The sequence below is a fragment of the Cydia strobilella genome, chromosome 15 (assembly GCF_947568885.1).
Source record: "Cydia strobilella chromosome 15, ilCydStro3.1, whole genome shotgun sequence".
Taxonomy (NCBI): Eukaryota; Metazoa; Arthropoda; class Insecta; order Lepidoptera; family Tortricidae; genus Cydia; species Cydia strobilella.
In genome coordinates, this window is record NC_086055.1 from 745,513 (window position 1) to 769,385 (window position 23,873).

The window sequence follows — 23,873 nt, forward strand, 5'->3', positions numbered from 1 at the left end:
CACCATTCAGTTTGCATATGTAAATATAAAATGTTATCGAGGTTTGAATGTCAGTTTTGCTCCTACTCACCCCATTTTACGGTACGATGTGCGAATAATAGGAAAATCGCAACGAATGGCGATAAACACCCTTCGGTCGTGTTTCGACACGTGTTGGGACGAATTACCAATTCGCTTATATATCTTACAACGTTTCACCGTACACAAAGATAGATATAACTCCGTAATAGATGGATACAGTCTAAGGAAAAAACGTGCCTCGAAAATCACGAAAATTTGATTCTCGATCAGATGGCGCCACTAGTTTTGGCCTACACTCGTATAGAGGGCGTTGACTGTTTCGTTTGTTATTTATAATTTTAACGCATACCAGTGAAAGAACATGGGTCAAAATCATATAAAAATAATTAATGCAAATAAAAAAATCATTTATCCATATTTAAATACAATTTATCGTATTTTTATAAATATTTATTTTTAGTTTTAAAGTGTGTCGACAGATGGCAGTGAATTTACTGGGGTTACAAAATTTACTATGACAGTACCGCTCTAGTATTAGTTACTCTATGACCGTACATAATATGGCCCTTTAAATTTTCGACATAGTTACTTAATGTGCTAATTATCGCACTATTGCGGTAAAGTAGCACAATAATGTACTGTAAAATATTTAATTAAAATTAATCGTAATAATTAATTCAATCCCTACTTCCTCGCGTTATCCCGGCATTTTACCACGGCTCCTGGGAGCCTGGGGTCCGCTTGACAACTAATCCTAAGAATCGACGTAGGCACTAGTTTTTTACGAAAGCGACTGCCATCTGACCTTTCAACCCAGAGGGGGCACTAGGCCTTGTTAGGATCAGTCCGGTTTCCTCACGATAACCTTCACCGAAAAGCGACTCGTAAATATCAAATGATATTTCGTACATAAGTTCCGAAAAACTCATTGGTACGAGCCGGGGTTTGAACCCGCGACCTCCGGATTGAAAGTCGCACGCTCTTACCGCTAGGCCACCAGCGCTTAATTAATTAATTCAATCCCAACGCTAATGTAAATTTTCTGGAAAATACGGTACAAAATATCATTGAATTAATTATGATTTTGCTAAATAGGTACAATCGATATAGAAAAAGGTAGGTACTTCACTTCACCACCAGTAAGGTGAATGCTATAGTTATTGGTCATACTAATTGGCCACTCTTAACAATAAAACTTCTATTGCCTTGTTTCTTTCTAATTTGTTAAGTGGCCAATTACTATGGAGGAGCCAATAACTATATCCTACCCAGCTACCCTAAGTAATTTTGATATTAAAGAAAAAATGGAAAAACACCGCTTAGGGCAAAATACGAAATTGCGATCTTTTGGAATACCGATCCAAACGCTCTTACCCAACTGAGGTACTGGAGCTTACCAAGCAAAGCCTCGTACAGACAGACAGACAGAGACACAGACATGGCGAAACTATAGGTAAGGGTGGTTTTGACTACGGAACCCTAAAAATGAAAGAATAGGCAATTTAAATTAACCCCAGTATGCGACGTCTACTAGTTAGTGTAAAAATATAAATTAACTGCAAACAACCAGTCACGGACCAAATAACTAATAGTTATGCGCGCTTAATACTATTTTAATGGGCGTTCATTTGAATTCCGGCGCGTTCGAAACCGTTACGAACTAGGGCTGCCAAACGTACTGCCCATACTTAAACAATTCCGTGCCTGCAATACGGAGTGCTCAAACTTGCTTACTCACATATTAGGGCGTTTCTATTTAAAGTAACTTGAATTGAACTGTCGCCTGCGGTATTTCCGGACCGATACGGCCTTCAAACCTTCAAGAAAAGAGCGTACTCCTATCTTAAAGGGCGGCAACGCACTTACAACACCTCCAGTGTTGCGGGTGTCCATGGGCTGCGGTAATCGCTTACCATCAGGTGATCCGTCTGCTGGTTTGCCTCTTATATCATAAAAAAAGAACAACATCATTGTTTAACAACAGTTTAATTTCGATATTTTCAGTTTCAGCTTTAAACATTAGACTCGGGTTGTTTAATTATTTTAGTTAACTGCTCGTGCAAAATTAGAGGAAACTTTTAACCACCTATGGAAAAGGATTGTATAAAGTAGAAGCGTTTGGTCGGTTTTCGCATCAGTAACGTCGAAAGTTTTATCTACTTTGTTTTTTTTATAGTTCAAAGTTCAAAAGTTCAAAGTTCAAAGTGTTTTTATTTAGTGTTAGTGGTAGTTAAACTTTCTTACCAGCGTACATTTTTATAAAATTTTTGTTCTATTTATCTATTGCATAAAATGACGTGTGTTCGATAACATATTACGATTTTTAAATTGTCAGTGACATCCCTAATAATATTCACAGTACCTAGTGCAAGATAGTTCGAACTAAGAAAAGTAGGTTTTAACCAGTTGCTCTAGGATTGTAGTCTATGATATTATTTTCTTTTAAACTCCCGAGAAGTTAGCTATGCAATAATACAGCTGCAGTATTTAAATCATTTAATTCCTCTAGCAGGCCATTTCGAACGTACACTGACATCAGGGGCCCTATTCGAGATGCACAACTGTCAGTTTCGGCTTCAACATCAGTTCAACAGTGGAATGAATCATTTGTTCATCAACTGTGGAAAGTATCATTTGGTTGTACACCAAAACTCATTCATTGAAAAAATTATGCAACAAAAATCAACTTTGTTTTCTTACTACTATACGGTTTAAAATGGCTCTGAACTCTGCGTGGTTCGGTTTGGTTTCGTTGTCACCTAACTGTGGATTGCTAATGTCAAATTTACCTATTTGACAACACACGATTTCTTCCATTCAACTGAAGTTCAACACGAAACGTCACTTAACGCATGTCGAATACCGCTCCTGAATTACATCCAAATGATGTCATTTCGCTTGTGCTGTCGTGAGTCAGACGCACTGTAACTAAATTTATTTATTTTATTTAATCTTTAGTTTAGTTTAGTTGATTTATTTCATAATGATAAATTACAATATAAATTATTCTTACACTAATCTATATGAATTTATATTATGATCGTCAATAATTTGGCATGCAAACATATAATTATAAAATGTCAACAATGATAATCAAAATAAAAAAAAATACGACAACTAACAATTTATAAGTTAAAAAGGTATTTTCTCAAACATGCTATGTAATATTGAAATTACGTTCTTTATACTATAGGCTGGGAAGTATCACGACTCCGGCGCGGCTAGACGAGGGGCCTGTAATGAAATTTCATACAAAGTTGCAGGCCTAGGCCGGGAAGTGGCTCTTTTTTAATTTCCATTTCACATATATTTGTGACACAGCATCATGGCATTCAGCCAAAAAAAAACTATAACCAATATTTGCTTATGGTTCGGAATGACATTCTGCCAATACCCCTTTAAAAAAAACAATAAACGATAATTAATATATTTTGCAGTTTTATTTGTATCGAATTTACAAAAAATATATAAATAAAACAATATTAACAAATTCCCATAATATTGAATTGCAAATTTACCTACAATACAGATTTAAAATATAGTTGGTCAAACTAGTTTGTCAGTAAATAAGAACAAAAAAAACTATACTCATCCTTTTCTTTTGGGTAAGACAAAGATAGGATGATTATCTCTGTCTATGTTTGAAATGAGACAGTCCTTTGACAAACTATATTCCATTTAAATATTAGCGGTAAAAATGTCTACTCAAACACGCGTAGGTGTTTTTTAAATCGTTTTGGAGGTAAAGTTGAACATTTTTCATTGTGTATCTGTAATTCTATTTTTATTGGATTTATTGTGCGTTGTTTATTGTGTTATTTAATATGAGTTCCGACGAAAATATTAAATGAATACCTGTTAATTATACTCCATGTTTAAGGCAACGATGTATGTGAAGCATAATATCAACATAAAAACTATGTAATCTTAGTTATGTGGCTAAAACTACAGTCAGAAGGATGCAAGGCAAAAAATCAAAAATACATAAATATACCTTTGAACATTTGTGTAATAAATTGATAAACTACATGTGTAAAATATACGACACGTGTGATAAAGATAGGTACAGGTGGTAGTTATATTTTGTGCCTAGTTTACTTTTAGTTTCTTTAGAATTAAAACTTTGATTTCGTGGAGATTTCTTTATTTATTTCATTGCATGTTTGAGAAAAGCACTATACATACATCGGCGTGAAAAGGGGTTGTCGGCCTCATAACTATCCGGCCTCACTACGTTCGGCCGTATATATGCATTCGGCCGGCAACCCCTTACTTCCCGGCCTCTGTAGTAATGTACTATTACTGCACATAAAGTGTTGCACATAAGAAAACACACTGTACAAAAGGCGAAGTTAATGCCATAGGGCACTCTACCAGTGAACCTTTAGGCAAAGCAGATAAGTTGTAAATGATATCATTCAGATATCATTTGCCAGTTTACGTTAGAATCGATCTGTAGAACTAGGAACTGTACTCAATAAAAAAGCGTTCAGTAGATATCAGAGCCAGTTGGTACCGCAGGACTTAGGTTAAAAACATAAAAATTTCCATTGTAAATTTTTTTAACCTAGTTATTCTTGTTGAAAGCGAGTGGCACCCCTAGAAACATTTGCCGCAGTGCTGCAAGATAGTTTGAACTAAGAAAAATGGGTTTTATCCGAACCCGTGGACGAGTCCGTCCGTATTCCGGCACAACGACAGGGATTATGATTTATGATCGCATAAAAATCGTATTTGCTTTGCAAGTTTCGTGGTTCAAAATAAAAATGTGGCGAAATTTCTCACTTTTGCTAAATAACATCTATTAGGAAATTTTACGACCAGAGTAATGTGAGCCACTATTTTATTGAATATTCATTTTAAATATTTATGATGCAAATTTTGCTACTTTTTATCCTTAGACACTAAATAAAGAACACTTGGCACGAGGAATTTCGTACATAAATTGAACCGCTAGTTCCTTTCTCTTTTGACGTGATTATATTGATGTCCCTGTTCAATGACACTGAGAGAGGTATTTTTTATTGAATAAAAGTGTCACCGTTATTCTGTTTTAATTATTTGCTCGTGTACAGGCCCCACCCGGTATAAGTACCTAACTGATTAGGTCATGACGGGCTTCGGCATCTTAGTTAAATAGAAGGGAGACAGCCTAAGTCCCAGTCCCAAATCTTGCCCAAGGGATGAATTATTTCAGTTTTCTTTTCAATAAATTCAAAGTTTTTTAGTTACCTATCGCAAAGCTGAACAAAATAGGAAATGTCAGTATTGTTATAAACTTAAAATATTTACAACATCAGACAATTTAAGGTATTCCTTTATGGATTATAAGCTGAAATAAATAACATACACTAAAGAAAAAGTTACCAAGTATATAGTAGTGTGACTACTAAAAAACATCAAAAAATATTTCATAAAATAATTTGATTTTGTTCCCTAGTTGGAATTCTTTTATCAAAGCGTATATTTTAGGATAAAGATCGCAGACCAATCTCAGACGAGAAATCTATTACAAATGGATTTACTACTACGAGTATTTATATAAAGGAATATTCGAAAAGTTTTTGATCCCCTTTCCCTTGTATTAGATGCTATATTAATATTGACATTCAAGTTTCATTGTTATTGAAGCAATCTAACTCTGATTCTTGTTTGATATGCGAATGTTTTATTATGTTTTGATTTACAGGACAATTCGAAAGCGCACTGGCATCAGAATGATATTTGAATTATATTATTTCGTTACAAGTCAGTGTAGAATATTTTCCGTATATATTACACATATTTATTATAAGTACATTTCGCATTACACATAATTGCATAATCATATCTCATAATATTTAATGTGTACAGGAAATTAGATTTATATTGCATGCATAAGTACTTATAATTTAAGGATATTTGAAAAATCATCGTAGTCGTAGACGTACCTCTTATAACTCTTGGGATAATTCTATTTTGTACTTTTTTAAGTCGGCTGTGTTAAAAAAAATCGGACAAGTGCGAGTCGGGCTCGCGCCCCTCGGTGGGCGAGTCCGTACAAATTTATCTTATTTTTATTTATTTAGTTTTGAGATTTTCCCTATATTTGTAGTGTAAGACGATATTACTTGCCAAATTTCATATAAATTTGGATTCCCTTGAGTGTCGAAATATATAGACCGCGAGCCAGGAACATGTTTCCATGACCAATCGCCTCCCGGGCGATAACTCATATAGTGATTAACGGCTATGTATGATTAACCTTCGTGGACGTCAGCTGTCGCTCCGTTTGTGGGTTGAGGAATGGCAGCCAGCGAAACACGTAAAAAAAAAATTGTCATCGCCTTCGGTCAACCGTCCGATAAGGAATTTCGTTCCTAAAACAAAACAATAATAGGGGTCAGGAAAATTTCGACAGTCCTGCACAGTCGATTAGAGCGACCCGACTGGTATTCCGAAAGGTTGCCAGTTCGAATTCCGCACGAGACAGTGAAGTTTTCCCCATAATTATACAAGGTGTTCATGAGTAACCCGAAAGATTTTAACCACGCTTTTCTGAGGCCAAAAGAAGGAAAAATGTAATTATTATTATTAATTCTTTATTTCAGATAAATTTGATCCATAGAATTGTAAGTTTGGCTTATGACTACGTTAGTTACTTAACTACTACTACATTATTTAATTATTTACAATAAGAAAAATAATAATAAGTAATAAGAGTTTAGGTCAAATTCGCAAATTATATTTTTTTTGTTTTGATTTTTCGATTTAATAATGTATTTGTACATAAAAAGCAAATGTTATTGGTACCTAAACTTGTCACTTAAAATGGACTTTTACTTTTTTTACGTAAAACCTAGTTTTTACAAAGTGTTACTTGTCACTTTTTGACATTTATCAATAAGGATACTTAGACTACGTCCCATATATTATTATTATATTATATAATATTATGTTTAAAGTTTTTCCTTTCTTAAAAGTCGGTGTCAAGTCGATGTCCCGCCTTGAAACACTCAAGGAAGAGGAGCATCGGCTTCCCCAATATATATAGTATTTCCTAGTATAGATAAATAGTAGTTGTATGGATGGCTGCTTGCTTTTGACCTAGCTCTGAAATTATATATATATATATATATATATTATATTATATAATATTATATTATATTGTTTAACATACTAACAGCTGAAAGCTGATGCGCAACATCGCCATCAAAAATAACCCACGTTTTCCACGTGTAACAATAGAAACTTGTTTTTTTTTAATTGGTATTAACCTATTAACTACTAAAGTTTATAGGACATTTTAGTCTTTAAATATGATCAGGAATACGCTGTTAAAATTATTCGGTTTCCTCATGTGACACCGTGTATGTAAAAGGGCCCCGTCTGTGCAAGCCCAACCCTCGCTTCAGTTTTTATTCGTCTTCACTTCCGTGACCCCGCTAAGAATGATAAATATTCGAGTCTCATGCCTAAACGTAAATCTCCTTTAGTGCCTTTAGAAATAAAACTGATTTAATACCGTGTAAGGAACATGATTTCCAAGTCATATCGATAAACCTTGCTTTTTAACAGGAATAAGAATATATTTTAAAGTTTTTAATAAAGTGATTTGAGTTTTAGACAATTTCGCTTCTTTGTAGCACCTAAGAGTCCTAAGTTGAGTCTGAATAAAATTGCAGAAATTGCGAAGCTTCTGGTTGACGTTAACTGGTGACCGAAGAGCTGGCGGCTTCCTCGCATAACGTATCAGCATTGCGATACAGCGAAGAAATGCCGCCAGCGTACAATGCAAATGCCTCAAGGGCCTATTTTAGATTTAAGCTAGTTATTAATTTTTATTGTCCTAACAACAATCTATGAAAAGTAAGGACCCTGTGAATATATTCAGGTCAAAATATTTTGTTCCAGTAGACCTTTATAATTCTATTTTTTTGTAATTTTATGTGCTCAAATTTTGGCATGTTCAAGCACTATTCTATCCAATTTTCTAATTGTTTTGTCAACATTATAAGTTATTATCGAAAGACAGAAAATTATCATGTCCAACAACAAGCATAGCGTCGTTCCACAGTGTGGTCGCAAAAAAATCTTATAGGTATTTCAATAGTTCAAAATGTTAGTTAACCATAGATTTCCATAGTTTCATATAACTAGCCGGAGGCATTTCAAATAGCTACGAGTGACAATATGATATAATGTATGTTAGTCTTGAAGACATTTGAAGATTTATGGGCCTAGCAGTGAAATAAATGGTTTTTGTTCATGCATTTAATTATGCATACGAACAAGGAAGTGTAAATTGCTTTTGTGTTAATTTAAATACACGTTGCCCGTCTCATTCATTTCGATTCAACTCGCTAATCTTAACTGAAAGATATTAATATTGTGGTTATTTTTCTCGTTGAAAATGATTGTGTATTAAGTCTTTTTTTTTAATTGCACTGTTTTAATATATTAAGAGGCCGTAGTCGATTTTGGAGCAACAATTTTAAATTGATAGATTTAGTCGTTGAAATTATACTCGTTTTGTTACATAATATCTAAATAACAAGTATTGGTTTCTATTAGCACGTCTTCTCATCTTGCCTTTTAATAATGAGGTCGCAAGCGTGCGTCACCGGTAATATATGAAAAGAAGGGGCAGTTTTTAAAAATTCATCAAAAATGTATGGTGGTAAATTATACAAATTGATGTATAAAAATAGTTTCAACAAATGTTGTAGATTGTTTAAGTATCAAAATTACGTTGAAATTAAGTCAATTTTCAGAGAAATTGTCACTTGTTTTGAAGTAATTTCTGGAGAAAATTGATTTCGTCTAACTTTCATTTACACTACTTCAAAGTCATAATAATAAAAATGTAGTCTGATAAACGTCAAGTACAGGATATGTGTAATACAAAATTACCATGTTTAGCCGTCCAAACTTTACGAAATTTACAAATAAGAGCGACAAAATCAGTGCTTTACGCGCGTTTACCTAAACGTCCATCAGAAAAGCAAACATTACTAATTTAGTGAGTCTGTTTTCAACAAATTGATCTGATAAAAGGTAAGATAAGAAGATGCGCTAATAGAAACCTGTACTTGTTATTTCAATTAGGTAAGAAAAGGTGTACAATTTCACCGACTAAATCTATCAATTTTACATTTTTGCGACTAAAATCGACACCGGCCTCTTAAGTTTCTGACACAATTCTTGTCTGTGACATAAATGGATTTTTAAGCATACATGGCGTTATTTATAAACGCGTTATTGGCCTGAATTAGCTAAAAATCGTTTGTTTTTATCTGTCATTTTGACTTATGTATTTGTAAGACAGGGATAAATACATACAATGCTATAAATAAACTATGTAACCTCAGGGATTGCACACAAATGAAAGCGAAAAAACTGCTTTTCAAACTGCTGCACTCACAAAATTATACTGAGACAGAAGCCATATTTAACAATATTTAGTTTCAATATTGTGTCTAGAGTAAGCCGTTTGTAGTTTGTAGTTTCTTACTAAATTATAGTTTTTAATTGTAACAAATCTGATATTTAAATTGTAATTGATTCCCCGCGATACAGGCACTGCCTAGTGCGGAGACCCCTGGAATCTGGAATGTAACCTTTGGCTGAAAAATATATGATCTTTATCTTTAATTAAATCAGGCCCGTAAAGTTTAATAAATAAAAATAGTTAGTAGTTAGTTAGTTTACTCGAATGGGTTATGTATTTATTAAGGGGTAGGTCCTATAGCAAAAGTTGCTCCGTATGGTCCGAAAATTTTCACAAACTAAGTCTTGGAAAAAACCCAGTATGCCTCAGCATAGCATTAAACTAGGGCAAGTATGCTCCCTTAATTTTAAACATCCAACCCGGACGCGCATTCATGAATAACCAACAGAAACTCAGTAAAACAGCTAATAAAGAAACGCTGTTTACGAATAAAACGCAACTCGATGGCGCCCGAAAATTTATAGGGAGACTGTGAAATATACGAACGATCCGACCCAGGGCTGCGCCGTTACAAGATCATTGGGAAATTGCCGGTATCTTTGGAATTGACGGCCGTTTGCCAATCGGAAACATATTGATTTACCCATCGTAAATGTGCCTACTTTGCTATAAACCTCGCTCCAAAATTCGAAATTATTTCTAAGGTTCCGTACTTAAAGGGTAACAACGGGACCCTAGTTCTAAGACTCCACTGTCCGTCTGTCTGTCACCAGGCTGAATCTCATGAACCGTGATAGCTAGACAATTGAAATTTTCACAGATGATGTATTTCTATTGCCGCTATAAGAACAAAAACTAAAAACAGAATAAAATAAATATTTAAGTTCGGCTCCCATACAACAAACGTGGTTTTTTGCCGTTTTTTGCGTAATAGTACGAAACCCTTCGTGCCCAAGTCAGACTCACACTTGGCCGGTTTTTTTTTTTAAATATTATATTGTGGTATTTTGATATTATATTCCGATTTAAAGTAAACAGTCACTACATCATGTTGTAACATTTAAATGAGGTTGTGATATAATGTTAATGTGGAGAAGATCGTCTATCAGGTTAGACCGTCTACAAGCTCTTTCGTCGCTTCTAACTCTTGCTTTTGTACACATACTCCACTTAGGTACATTAGAAGAGCGCAGTTTTTCCTTTTTGACTGTGTGAGCGATTCGTATTCAAATACTATAAAAAATAATTGTTGCCCTATTATGACGATCTTCTCGACCGAAAATTTTATGTACCTCTTCTTCTTCTTCCTTGCTCCATCCCACTTCAGGTGGGGTCGGCTCTCCTAATTATTTTGCGCCACGAAATTCTGTCGAGGGTTGTCGGATCGGGTAAATTGTTCCTCTTAAGTAATTGGGGCATGCTGGTCCACCATGTTGACGGCGGGCGTCCCTGGCCTCTCTTTTTCTCCGGCAGGTTCAGAGCTTTTTTGGCAACGTACTCTTCGCCCCTTCGCATCACGTGTCCGTACCACCTGAGTCGGTTCTCTGTGAGTTTTTCAGGTATAGGGGCTACCTTGAAGCTGCCACGAATGTACTCGTTTCTGACTTTATCAAGCCGTGTAACACCTCCGGACCACCTAAGCATCTTCATTTCGGCTGTATGGAGTTTTTGCACGTTAGTTTCCTTGATAGGCCAGCACTCTGATCCATAAAGCAGCGCTGGCCTAACAGCCATCTTGTAGACCTTTCCTTTAGTTCGCACGGGCATGTGAGTGTCACACAGTACTCCAGACAGCGTGCGCCACTTTTGCCAGCCAACATTTACTTGGTGCGCCACATCTTCCTCTATTTTGCCATCTTCTGAGATAACCGATCCCAGGTACTTGAAATGTGTAACTTTAGGCACCGGTGTCAAGTCGGGGTAGCAGACAGTTGCTTGTTGGTTTCTGCCAGTGAACCTGCATTGCAAGTGTTCGGTTTTGGTTCGACTGACTTTGAGGCCCGCTTGTTCTAGGGCGTTAACCCAGAGATGTAGAGTATCCTGCATTTCGCTTGCTGTGTTAGCCATGAGTACTATGTCGTCCGCGTACAGGAGATTCATCGGCAATGGAGCTTGGATTTCTCTGGTTATAAGATCCATGACCAAGTTGAAGAGTAGTGGACTAATTGCCGAACCTTGGTGAACTCTCACTCCTACCTCGAACGCTTCGCTGAGGCCTGCTGGACTTTTTACTCTCGTATGTGAATTGTGATACATGTCCTGTATAAGCTGTATGTAAATTTCAGGCAGGTGTTGAGCCCTAAGCGCCTGCCATACAAGTCTACGCGGTACCCGGTCGAACGCCTTTTCCAGGTCGATAAATATAAAATGCAGATCTTCTTTGTTTAAGCGGTACTTATCGGTTATTATTCGGACAGCTTGTATGGCGTCGGTGGTGGATTTTGAGGGTGTGAATCCAAACTGGTTCGGTGATATTGACGTAAGCGATTGAATACGGTTATTTAAAATGCGTTCCCAGATCTTGAATGTATGAGATGTCAATTTAATGCCCCTGTAATTTCCGCACTCCGTTGCGTCACCCTTGTTTTTATAGAAGGGGATTAAGTGACTAAGACGCCACGAGTTTGGTATCATTTTGGTTTTAAGGATGAGATTGAAGAGTCTAGTAAGCCAGTCCAATCCTATAGGCCCCAGTAACTTCCATATTTCTGCCGGGATCTCATCTGGGCCAGTAGCTTTATTCTTCTTCATCTTTCTTACCTGCACTTTAACTTCATTGATACCAATCTCCTGTATAGGTCCTTGGGTTGGTAGGAGGGGGTGTATTATTGATTGGCTCGGGAACTCTTGATTCATTAAATCCTTATAGTATTCATATCACCTTTTTGTTATGTCCTTATTAGATGTTAGTAACATTTTTTCATTGTTTCTAATAAACTTATTCCTTTTAATGTCTTGCGTTGATTTGTGTCTCGATTTAGCAATTTTGAAAATTTCTGTATCTGAATCCGCTTTTTCCAGTTTGGTGTACAATTTTTCTCTTGTGTTAGCTCTTGCCTGTGCCACAGTTTTCTTTGCCTTCATTTTTGCCTCCTTATACTTATTTAGGTAGGAAAATAATATAAGGGCGGGCGGCGCGAGCAGTGCACGGAGTACAGCCGCACTCGAGTCTAAGGAAGGACTCCCGACGGGTCCGAAACATGTCGCCAATAGCGACTAAAAATACTAGTGTGTAACCGTAGTGATCTAAATATTTTGAAACTATAAGGGTTTCTAGGTGACTACGAAACCCTAAAAACTGGAGCACAAATTACTCAGTGGGGAGCAAAAGTAGTTACTTTTTACGGTAAGTATAGAATAATAAATGAATTTAACGTGCGTGTGATTATATCATTTTATTCACACTAGATTTATACTGAATACAAATAACATTAGTTGCCTAGCAATTGCAATAGTGCGACTCTTAATTGGCCCATTTGTGCATCGATTTTAAAAACGGTCAACGGTTAAAATAGGCAATTGTAGGTGTCTGAAAACATCGCAAGAATAATATACGGTTCAAATCGAACAATGATTATAAGATATCTCAGCGATACGATACCGATCTGCCAGTGCCAAAAGTGACGTTTTTGATTGAAGAAATGTCACTTTTGACACTGACATATGGGTGTCGTATCACTGTGACAACTTAAAAGCAGTGTTCGAATTGGGTCGATAGTTGGTGACTATAAAATGCTTACCTTATCATTGGCCTATCGCCTAGCCGGTAGTTACCCTGCCTCCAAACCAGCGGGTCACGGGTCTAAAGCGCATTTTATTTGTGTGTTTATTATATTTGTTCCAGCGTTATGGATGTTTTCTATGTTATTATGTTCGCCTAGTACTCACAAGACAAGTCTCACAACATAAACCTTATTGAGCTTACTGTGGAAGTTGTTTTGTGGAAGATTTTCTCATAATATTGATTTATTATTTTGTTAATGCTACTGCACAAAGATGTTCCTATGAAATACAATACATTTTTCTCAAAAAAGGACGGCAAACTCGACGTTGCCGGTTAAAAAGTAGGTCGCGAAGTGCGTAGTTTATGGTGAGTTAAAAAATTAAAAAGTTAAAAACATTGCAGTCTCGATTTCGGGACTGCAATGTTGCATACAAATTCCATTATTTGTCGAGTTCCAAACTTTTTAAAAGTTGAAGTGGCCATATCAAATGAAGGCATGGGTCCATTAAACAGCCAAACAGATGATTAGTACTTATTATTATAATGTTGGTACCGCGACTATTTAGGTGTCTCAAATAGGTTGGCGTATTTTCAGCAGAAAAATACACTTCTATTTTTAATTTAAAAAAATAAAAAGGCGGCAAAGCAAATCTTTACTTTTTTCTGTGAACGTTGCTTCTGTAAAATATTTATATTATATTTGTATTTATTGCGCCATTTTTGAGAAAAGCACTATATATGACTCGGCTGGAAGGCTACTTGCTGGCTTCGGATTCAATTAAACGTACTCCCAAGGTCGTCCGTTTAAAACGAATCCTCAGCCAGCAAGTAGCTACTTCCGAGCCTCGACAATAATGTACTATACCTATATTTTTCGGCAATAAGAGCAATTTTCCGGGAATAATCCCGGGACTGGAATGGAACATCACTTACCCGCAGCGTGATTTATTGTGAGACAACCACCGTACGGAATAACTGGATTATACGCGCATTCTTTGCCATGTTATGCTTATATTACCACAATCAGAACAAATACTTACAAATTAAATTGTGCTCTCGCCATATAATAAGACAAAGCGAGAATCATAACCCAAAACTACATTTATTTTATGTCCGACGTCAACAGTCGTTACTCAAATGTGTTGAGTTTAAATGACAAAGAAGAAGCTTAATCGCGCGAGCAAATTTAGAGTATGTTCATATTTTAACTATTTGTATATTTAAATACTTTTTTTTATATAATATTAAGCACATAATATCCTTAAAGGGGCCTACTGACTATCAGTCCGCTGGACGATATCGGCCTGTCAGCTAGAACAAAAATTTAACAGTTCCGAACAACTGATGGGCCGATATCGTCCGGCGGACTGATAGTCAGTGGGCCCCTTAACATATTTGTTTGCTGGCGGGGCGTAGGTGCCTACTCTTAGGTCACGAAATGATCGTAAATTCGTCGCGCCAACCAAATGGTATTCCAAAAATATATGTATGATCTTTTACCTGATCATCATCATTCGCTTGCCCTTGTCCCATTCACTCGGGGTCGGCGCAGCATGTCTTTTTCTTCCATACATCTCTGTCACCCGTCATCTCATCATTCACTTGCGTTAGTTTCATATCATCTTTCACACAGTCCATCCACCTTTTCCTCGGTTTTCCTCTCCTCGTACTTCCCTCCACATTCATTCTTAATACCTTTCTCGTCACATGACTTTCATCCCTCCGCATCACATGCCCGTGCCATGCTAGGCGATTTGCCCTTACTTTCCCCTGATATCCTACCCTGATCTTTTACCTGATATTGACGTAATAAGCGTAGAGCAAAAACACGTAACATAGGTACATAGTATGGTCACTATATCTGAAGTACGATCTTGTAGTTAACATTATTTACTTATTACTGTCGAAGAGCAAAAATACATAAGTTACTTAGTGCTTCACTGTTATGTGAAGATGAGATTATGATATTTTTTCTAAGCAGTACAAGCAGAGATTAATTTTAATGCCTCATACCTTTTACAAATCGTTTGTATACTGATAAATTAAGGATATTTAAGACTCTTTCAGGCTTTTGAGGCAAACTGACCTTTTTCCGGCATCTCTCATTTGTAAATAGATTGAATCCTATTTCAAGACAGATGATAGGAAGATTACCCTATTCCAATAAGATCCAAAGTATTAAATTTGAACTCACCGTCCAAGTAAACCGCTTTCGAAGCGGATTTCCCGTTCTCGACGACCGGCCTAATGGTTTCATAAGACATCGACTCCAGAAGGTTGTCCCTCATATCTAATACTATTAGGCTCCTTATATCTTCGAGAATATCCTCGTAGAAAGCCGTCAATTTGTTCCCAGAGATCGTCAGTTTCCGCAGCTGCGTCAAACCTCCGAACGCACGTTCTGATACGTACTCGATCGCATTGTTGTCCAGCATTAGATCTTTCAAGCCCCACAGCTCACTAAACGCCAAATTACCTATCATAGTCAAACGATTACTCCTCAAATTTAAACGAGATAAATTCTCCAGTCCTTCAAACATTTCCCTCGTAACAACTGATATGGAATTCAAATCCAGTTTCAACTCTATTAAATTGTTCAGATGTTTGAAGCATCCCTCGTGGATCAAACTTAGATTATTATTTGATAAATGTAAGATATGTAAATTAGGCAGTCCGAAGAATACGTCACGTCTAAGTTCCGTGATTTGATTGTCGTCCAAACTTAGATTGGACAGCATCATCATTTGTGCGAATGAATGTCGCTCCAGGATAGATATTTTGTTGGATCTTAAACTGATTTGTCTTAAAGTTGAAGAGTTGGTGAACGCATAAGGTGTTACACTTTGTATCGTTCCAAATTGTATAGATATGTGTTTGAGTCTTTCAAGTCTAACGATGGCTTTGGCCGGTATGAAGGTTAGAGCTTCATCTGAGCGAACGTTGAACATCAGGTGTTCTAATTCAGACTGGGAGGAGAAGTTTGGCCAGATGGGGTCTTCTGGGGTGATTCCTCCGGTGAATATCCAGCAGTCTGCTCGGGTGGCCATCTTTGGTTTGGTACTGTCACAGTAGCAGTGGACAAGGGATCTCCTGTCGACGATGTCACAGATGTTGGTGAACACTGGCATGTGGTAATAATCTATTTTGTGGTCGTCCTTGGCGGTGATGGCGGGCTGGGCGATCGTTAGCGCCGCCATAATTACGAGGTGTTTTGTTATCTGCTCCATTTCGATACCGGTTTAATTGTTACCTGTAACAATAAATTATTGTTAATTGCATAATAACTGTGAAGACCAAAGGCTGCGGTTTCTATGTGAGGCAATTATTGTATTGTTCCGTTAAAGGGAAATAAGTAATTGAGGGAAGGTGTTTAAAGAACATACTAAAATGTAGGCATAGTGGCAAATAGCGTTGGCTACACATTACACAAATTGTAAACATTGTTGTATCTGCTGCAGTGATTGTTAGTTTATCTAAATAAATAAATAAAACATCAGCGGCATTCAGTTAAATAGTTATTTTCATCACACCAGCTGGTAAAGGCTTATTGTTCAAAAACTAATAAGAAAGTTGCAGTTCATTCACAAGTGAGGCAAAGTAATCTGATGCAAATGTTTTTTATGTAGTGAAAAATTTTGTGTTTCACTCGGTGGCAAAATTTGTTTAACCCTAGTGCCTCGAAGCCATTTTTCGAACCACTCGCTACGCTCGTGATTCAATTTCGGAATCTCTCGCTTACTCGAGTATCAATATTAGCTCAAGAGGTTAAACAACAATCTAACAAAATCAAAGCAAATCTATTGAAAATTAATGTTATTAAATATTTATCATTCAAAATCAGCATTTAAAAGTCAATCCTTCCAGCACGCAAGAAAACAACTCAATATTTGCATTTGATAACTTTGCCTCACATGTGAATAAAATGTAACTTTCTTATCAGTTTTTGAACAACGAAGAGAGCCTTTACAAGCTGGTGTGGTAAAATTTAATATAAAGTATTGTCATGATATTACTCTAATTTGTATTTCGTTTGCGTTTATTTACCTACATTGAAAGCAATGTTTTTGTAACTGTAACAAAATGTTTGAAGTTCAACCGGAAATCGACAGATTTTAAATGCGGTTCCATCTGAAAATTAGATAACAGTCAAAGCAACGTATGACAAAAACTGTCAACACCCTTCCAATTCTGATGGAGGCAAGATAATACTCTCGACATTTGGAGCCGGGGCAAAGTGAAATCATTTTCCGACATTTCGACTGTCAGTCAATCAAATTACTCCCGCCTTGGGGAGCTCGCTTCATATGAAACTTAACTGTTTCAACATACGCTATGGAGTTTTATGAATGGTGAAAATAAGACGAATTGACTTTATTAAGAGAGGAGAGTCCTGCCTGCCAATTCACCGCTACCACCAGTTTTGACATTGACATATTCGCTGACGTAACTTACTTTCTATGCATATCGCTCGTGCTCGCATATTAGGTGTCCATCAATTCGTCTTTACGGCTTTCATCGTTTGTTTTAAAAAGCTTTGCTGGTCTACTAGTTTGATCTGCATAGCTGGGGACCCTTGGGGATCAATTAATAATGATAGAAATGGAAACGCATTTTGTGGCTTTCCAAATTATTAGTTTCCGGTGTCTCATCGAGTATAAGTATTCGAGGTGTTTAGTTTATTTCTAAATTTTACATCCCTTTCCGCAACTAGCTCTCCGTCTACTATATGTAGGTTTTCATTAGGAAGGCAAACTTGAAACGGCGTTTATCGCCAAACCCGTCAAAGACCATTATTTACCAGCTTTTTACAAACCTATATTGTCATTGTCCTAAACGTTTTTCTTTCCATTGTTTATACAACCTTGAGGCTTTCATGGCAGGAGTGATTAGGCGTTTATTTGGAAAAACGAGTAAACGTTCGACCTTGTGTTTTACATCTGGAAAAGCTTAGGTATTGTGCTTAATATAAATCACGCAAAAATCTTCAGCCTCATTAGTAAATGTTCCATATCAGTATTTGTTTCCCGTATTGCTTGTTTTTTTCTTTTAGAACGTTATTATGTTTAGATTTGTTTTTGATTAAATTCGTCTTGTTGTTACGCATAAAAATGTATTCATTATTCATTATTTATTACTTTTTTGCTATACAGTAGTTCTTGTAGTAACTAAACGGCCAAGCCACATATTTTAAGGTGTAGAGTTTGTGAAATTAAAGCTTGGCTCTACATGGGATCTGATAACTTTTTGACAGTGCGAGCCTTGCGCTTCGCTTAGCTCGTCTGGGCGGGGGCACTGCCGTGCTCTCAGATGCTAGTTTTAATGTATTTATCTATGGGCTACTACATACCTAGTGGCCAGAAAATAACGTTTATCATTCATTCAAAAAGATCGCTGCGCTGGTGGCCCCAGCGGTAAAGCGAGCGACCTGCAATCCGGAGGTCGCGGGTTCAAACCCCGGCTCGTACCAATGAGTTTTTAGGAACTTATGTACGAAATATCATTTGATATTTACCAGTCGCTTTTCGGTGAAGGAAAACATCGTGAGGAAACCGGACTAATCCCAACAAGGCCTAGTTTCCCCTCTGGGTTGGAAGGTCCGATGGCAGTCGCTTTCGTAAAAACTAGTGCCCTCGCCAATTCTTGGGATTAGTTGCCTCCCATGAGCCGTGGCAAAAATGCCGAGACATCGCGAGGAAGATGATGATGATTCATTTAAAAAGAGCACGCTTAAAACATTGTACCGCTTCCATAAGTATAGGTACCTAAAAGAGAATGCCACCAAAATGTAACCTCAGAACTAAATTCCCTGCGCCTTTGATGTCGCTAACCAGGTTTGCCTCGGGCGGCATAACTTATTGAGTCAAACTTTATCGATAGGTAATCGATGTAGCGAGCATGTATCGAAAACTTTATACATAATGTAATGTAATGAGCGGAGCCCGGAATTCGCGTAGCATTTTTGAGCTGTCATAGGGACTTCTCGTTTATCGACTTCGATTATACATATGTATATCGATAAATACATAATACAATATAGTCTGAGTCTAGAAGTTAGCGATAAATTATTTAAGAAACAGTTAAAGGAAATGGTATTAGAAAAATGTTACTATTCAATGGATGCATTTTTTAATAATGAAAGTCTGGATAATACGAAATGATTAAATTGTTTATGAATTTTATGATAACTATTAATAATTTATTGCTAAATTTCATTTCAGTATGAGTATGACTATAATTTATGATTATTAATGATTAACGCATGAATTAGTTTTACCTTATTATTATTATTATTGTTTTTTTTTTTTGACACAATTTTATTTTATTTAAAAGTTTATATAAGAAATTAAAACTAGGTATAAGTTCAAAATAAGTAGTTTAAGATCCAATATTGTACACCCTAGCAGGGTATCATGTACCTATTTGACCAATATGTAAGACCAGTATGTACAAATGAACATGATTATAATTTCAAATTTCAAATTTATTTATTGTAGGTACACAAAAATATTTTCAGGGTTGTTAAGATTAACTTAAATTAAACACAGTTGACAAAATGTACCTGGTATAGAAAAATACAGTCAGGTTACTCTGGTTCCTACACTAGGCTTAGCCTGTCTCGTAGGTAACCCAGACTCGAATGAGTTTAGTTTAGTTTGAGTTTATACAATTAATTAACATAAAGAAAGAAACAAGCATTCTAAAACTATCTTAAATTATATTGATTCTAACTTTAAACTTATTGGAATTTTAAAGTGAATGTGTGTGTGTGTGTGTGTGTGTGTGTGTGTGTGTGTGTGTGTGTGTGTGTGTGTGTGTGTGTGTGTGTGTGTGTGTGTGTGTGTGTGTGTATGGGTGTGTGTGTGTGTGTGTGAAAAGAAAATTATTTAATTGTCAACTTTTAGAAGTTCTTCTATGTCCTCGTAGGAAAGAGAGCTGAGCCAAGAGGATATTTTTTTCTGAACTTCTCTAACGGTCAACTTTTTGATAGGGACTTTAGTATTGACTTTGTTATAGACAAAAGGATGGGTGAAGTTAGGCAGACGTTGAGCGAAGGCTGATACAGTCGGGGGAACTGGGACTTTGAACGTGCGTTTTTGTAGCATGCAGTCGTAGTTAGGGGACTTCAAGACTGCTCCGTGAATCCTTGACACCACACGCAGGACAAAGATACCACGAACGCTGAGGACATTTAGATCGCTGTACACTAGTTTGGTAGGATATCTAATTGGTTTTCGAAGGGAGACCTTGATAACGGCTCGTTGCGCCCTTTCAAGTGTAAGCATGTGGGTTTTGCAAGCTCCACCCCAAGCAGTTATGCAGTATGCTAGTACGGATTGGCAGATGCTAATGTAGACTGTTCTAAGCAATGATTTGTTTGCAGAGTTTCTTAAAATTTTAAAAATGTAAATAAGTTTGCGTACGCGATTTGCTGTGGTTGTTACGTGGTTCTTGAAATCCAGCTTTTCGTCAATTACCACCCCGAGATATTTTATGGAAGTAGCCCTGTCGATCGGCTGGCAAGGACAGGAAGATGTTGATGAATGGGTTCGGTTGCAAGTGTGAATTTTGATACTGGGTGAAAAAGTAGGAGCTGAGGCTTTTGTTTTATGAAAACAGATGAGTTTGGTTTTTGTGGTGTTAAGTGTGAGCAAGTTGCGATTTAGCCAGTCAGCTACAACCCCCAGACCTCTCTCTGCGGCTTCAGCAACATTTGCCCAGCTGCAATCGTGGAAGATAATTGCCGTATCGTCGGCATAGCAAATTATATCAGCGTTTGGTAAATTGCTTGACGCTATGTCATTAATGTAAACATTAAATAGTATAGGAGCCAGAACACTACCCTGCGGGACCCCGAAACCGATTTCCATAGGATTACTTATGTCTTGGTCTATCTTCACTCGTTGTGTTCGGCCTGACAGATAGCTGCTAAACCATTTCAAGGCGATCCCTCTCACTCCTACGAGTTCTAGTTTTTTTAGTAGGATTGGGATTGAGACAGTGTCGAACGCCTTGGTTAGGTCCAGGAAGGCACCGATGCAGCTTTCGTTATTGTCCAGGTATCCTGATATTAACTTTGTCATAAGTACCACTGCGTCTTCAGTCGACCTTTTTTCTCGAAAGCCAAACTGGCGATTTGAGATTATGTTATTTTTTTCCAGGAAACTAACCAGGCGCTTACTGACCAATTTTTCTAGGATTTTTGAAAGAGCCCCGAGCAAAGAAATTGGTCTGTAATTACTAGGATTGGATTTGTCCCCTGCTTTGTGTAGTGGTATGACCGCTGCCTCTTTCCATACTTCAGGAAAGATACCCTCGGACAAGCTAAGGTTGAAAATGTGTGTGAGGGGAGTGATAATGTAGCTTTTGATGGCCTTTATCAGACGATTTGTAATCCCGTCAAGACCAGGAGAGCTATCTGGTTTCAGGCTATTTATTATCGACTCAACCTCTGATTCGCTAGTTGCAATTAGAAAAAGAGACTGAGGGGGAGAAACATTTGATGCCATTACACGTGCAAGGTCCTCTTGAGTTTTGTTAGTGGTTTCAAGCACGTCGTTGGCCAGCGTTTCGCCAACTCTTGCGTAAAACTGATTACAGTAATCGAGAGATTCGGCAACTGTACTCTTAATTTGCGTTAGTTCTGTTGGTTTTGGTACATTTTTCGTCGTGTAAGTGATGTTCTTGATGGAGTTCCAGAGTTTTTTAGGGTTATTCTTATTTTCTTCTAGCTCAGCTGATTCGTAGTTATATTTTAGTTTCCGTAGAAGCCTGTTGTGGAAATTTTTGTAGCGAATATAAATTTGTTTCAGGATTTGATCATTTGGATTTTTGCGACATTTTTGGTGGAGATGATCTCTATGCCTTGAGCAGCGGATGAGCCCAGGGGTCATCCAGGGCTTAATCGTAAACTTGGATCGGCTAGTGGCTACATATGCTGAGTGTCTGGAAATAACGTCAAGCAACAGTTGATTGAAGGCCTTAACAGCTTCTTGCATTGTGAGTGCGGAAGTGACTCTGGATCAATCAGAGTTTCGAAGTTCATTTTTAACGTCTTCAGTATCAATTTTCTTCACAAATCGCTTGTTTTGGATTTGTTTAGAAGTTTTTGTGCTTATACCTGTCACAATCAGGTCATGGTCTGTGATGTCTGATTTACAAACGACCGTTGCTGCCGGTAATCTTGCAGTGACATGAACGTGGTCCAGACAAGAGTCGCCACGGGTAGGCTTGGTCACTGTTTGCTTTAAGTCTAGTTCCGCTAGCATGCATAGGTAGTTCGCGCATATGCCAAGTTGTGAGATATTATCTGTCAGTGTGTTTATATTTATGTCTCCTGCAACTATCACGAAGGGGGAACCTTTTAATGACTGCACTGCAGACATAAGCGAGTTGGAAAAATTTGTGGTGTCATTGAACGATGGCGACCGATATATGCCCAGAACATCAAATCTATTCTTGACTGCAACATGTAGGCAATCAGCTTCACGAAAAGTAGGCTCCGAGACTTGAGGCATCCATGATTTATTTACGTACAATAATGGAATAAATGATATGATATGATATGAATATGTAAAATATATATGATTACGAGTAGAAGTAAACAACATGCAGACTTATAACTTATAAGAAACAATAAAATATTATTATTTTAATTTCTATTTATAATTTCCTAAAAGTTGGTATCCAAACGTTATCAAAGAGATCGCTCATTCGCGATAAGACTGCATGTTGTTTACTTCTACTCATAATCATATTTTACATATTTTATCAACACACGTTTAAACCGCTAAACCGATTTAGTTGAAATCTGGCATAGAGATAGTTTGAGTCCCGGAGAAATACATAGGATAGTTTTTGTCCTGAAAATAATCCCTTAAGGTCAAAAGCGGGATGGAATTAAGATAATAAATGAATTGCCTGATAATTTGTGTAAGCAATTTGTGTGCATTGAATTGTTGCTATTACACTTTTCCCAGCCGCTACACTTACTCTAGTTGCTGTTACTGATTTCAAGCAGACGAAGTCGCGGGCAAAAGCTAGTAATCCCAAAATATGAACGGAAATCTTCTAAATGGGAACTTGCATTGAGAATGTTCTTAAGAAAGTTTCCATAAATTGCGAAAATTTTGAGAAAGTACTGCAACTTGCAGATTGTTAATCTCGCGGTCTTCGTAAACGTGGATTTCGAATGTTTGACTCGTTCAGCGATGGGAATATACAACCAACACCGCAGCATTTTGGTTTCGACTCAGAATGGCCGGTTTACACAACTTACACAATAAAACTTGTGTGTAGAAGTAGAACCATTAGTAGAAACATTAAGGTGCTAACGGACCTAAGTTTCAACAAAATGCGAAAGCCTTGGGAGAATGGGAGTGACGGTTATTTTAGTGCTTACATTACTTAGGATAGATGCGAGGTATCGATATTTATGGTGCAGTGCATTCAGACAGCCGTTTTTGAAAAATCGTGACGCCAGTGGCGCCACTTTACATCGCAACGCAACTCACTGAGCACTGGGCGGACGGCCGCGCGTGCCCGGGATCGCGTATATCACTGGTTATATTGAATTGTTATTTCGCAATCGCAACCGACGACGATCCAAAATAAAAATACACATTTTTAGTATTTCAACGTCATCAACGTGGTAACGCGACTAGTGTGATGGGCACCTTTGCGCCGGGGACAACTCGTGGG

At 37.2% G+C, this 23,873-nt stretch overlaps 1 protein-coding gene across 1 annotated transcript in view; it reads right to left on the bottom strand.

Annotated features, from left to right (window-relative positions):
• LOC134747776 (connectin-like) overlaps positions 1–23,873 on the bottom strand; it is a 115,251-nt gene that overhangs the window by 6,421 nt on the left and 84,957 nt on the right. Inside the window, exon 2 of the mRNA XM_063682418.1 lies at positions 15,370–16,425. Within this exon, the coding sequence (XP_063538488.1) occupies positions 15,370–16,402 (1,033 nt within the window). The 5' untranslated portion in view covers positions 16,403–16,425. The remainder of the gene's footprint in view (positions 1–15,369; positions 16,426–23,873) is intronic.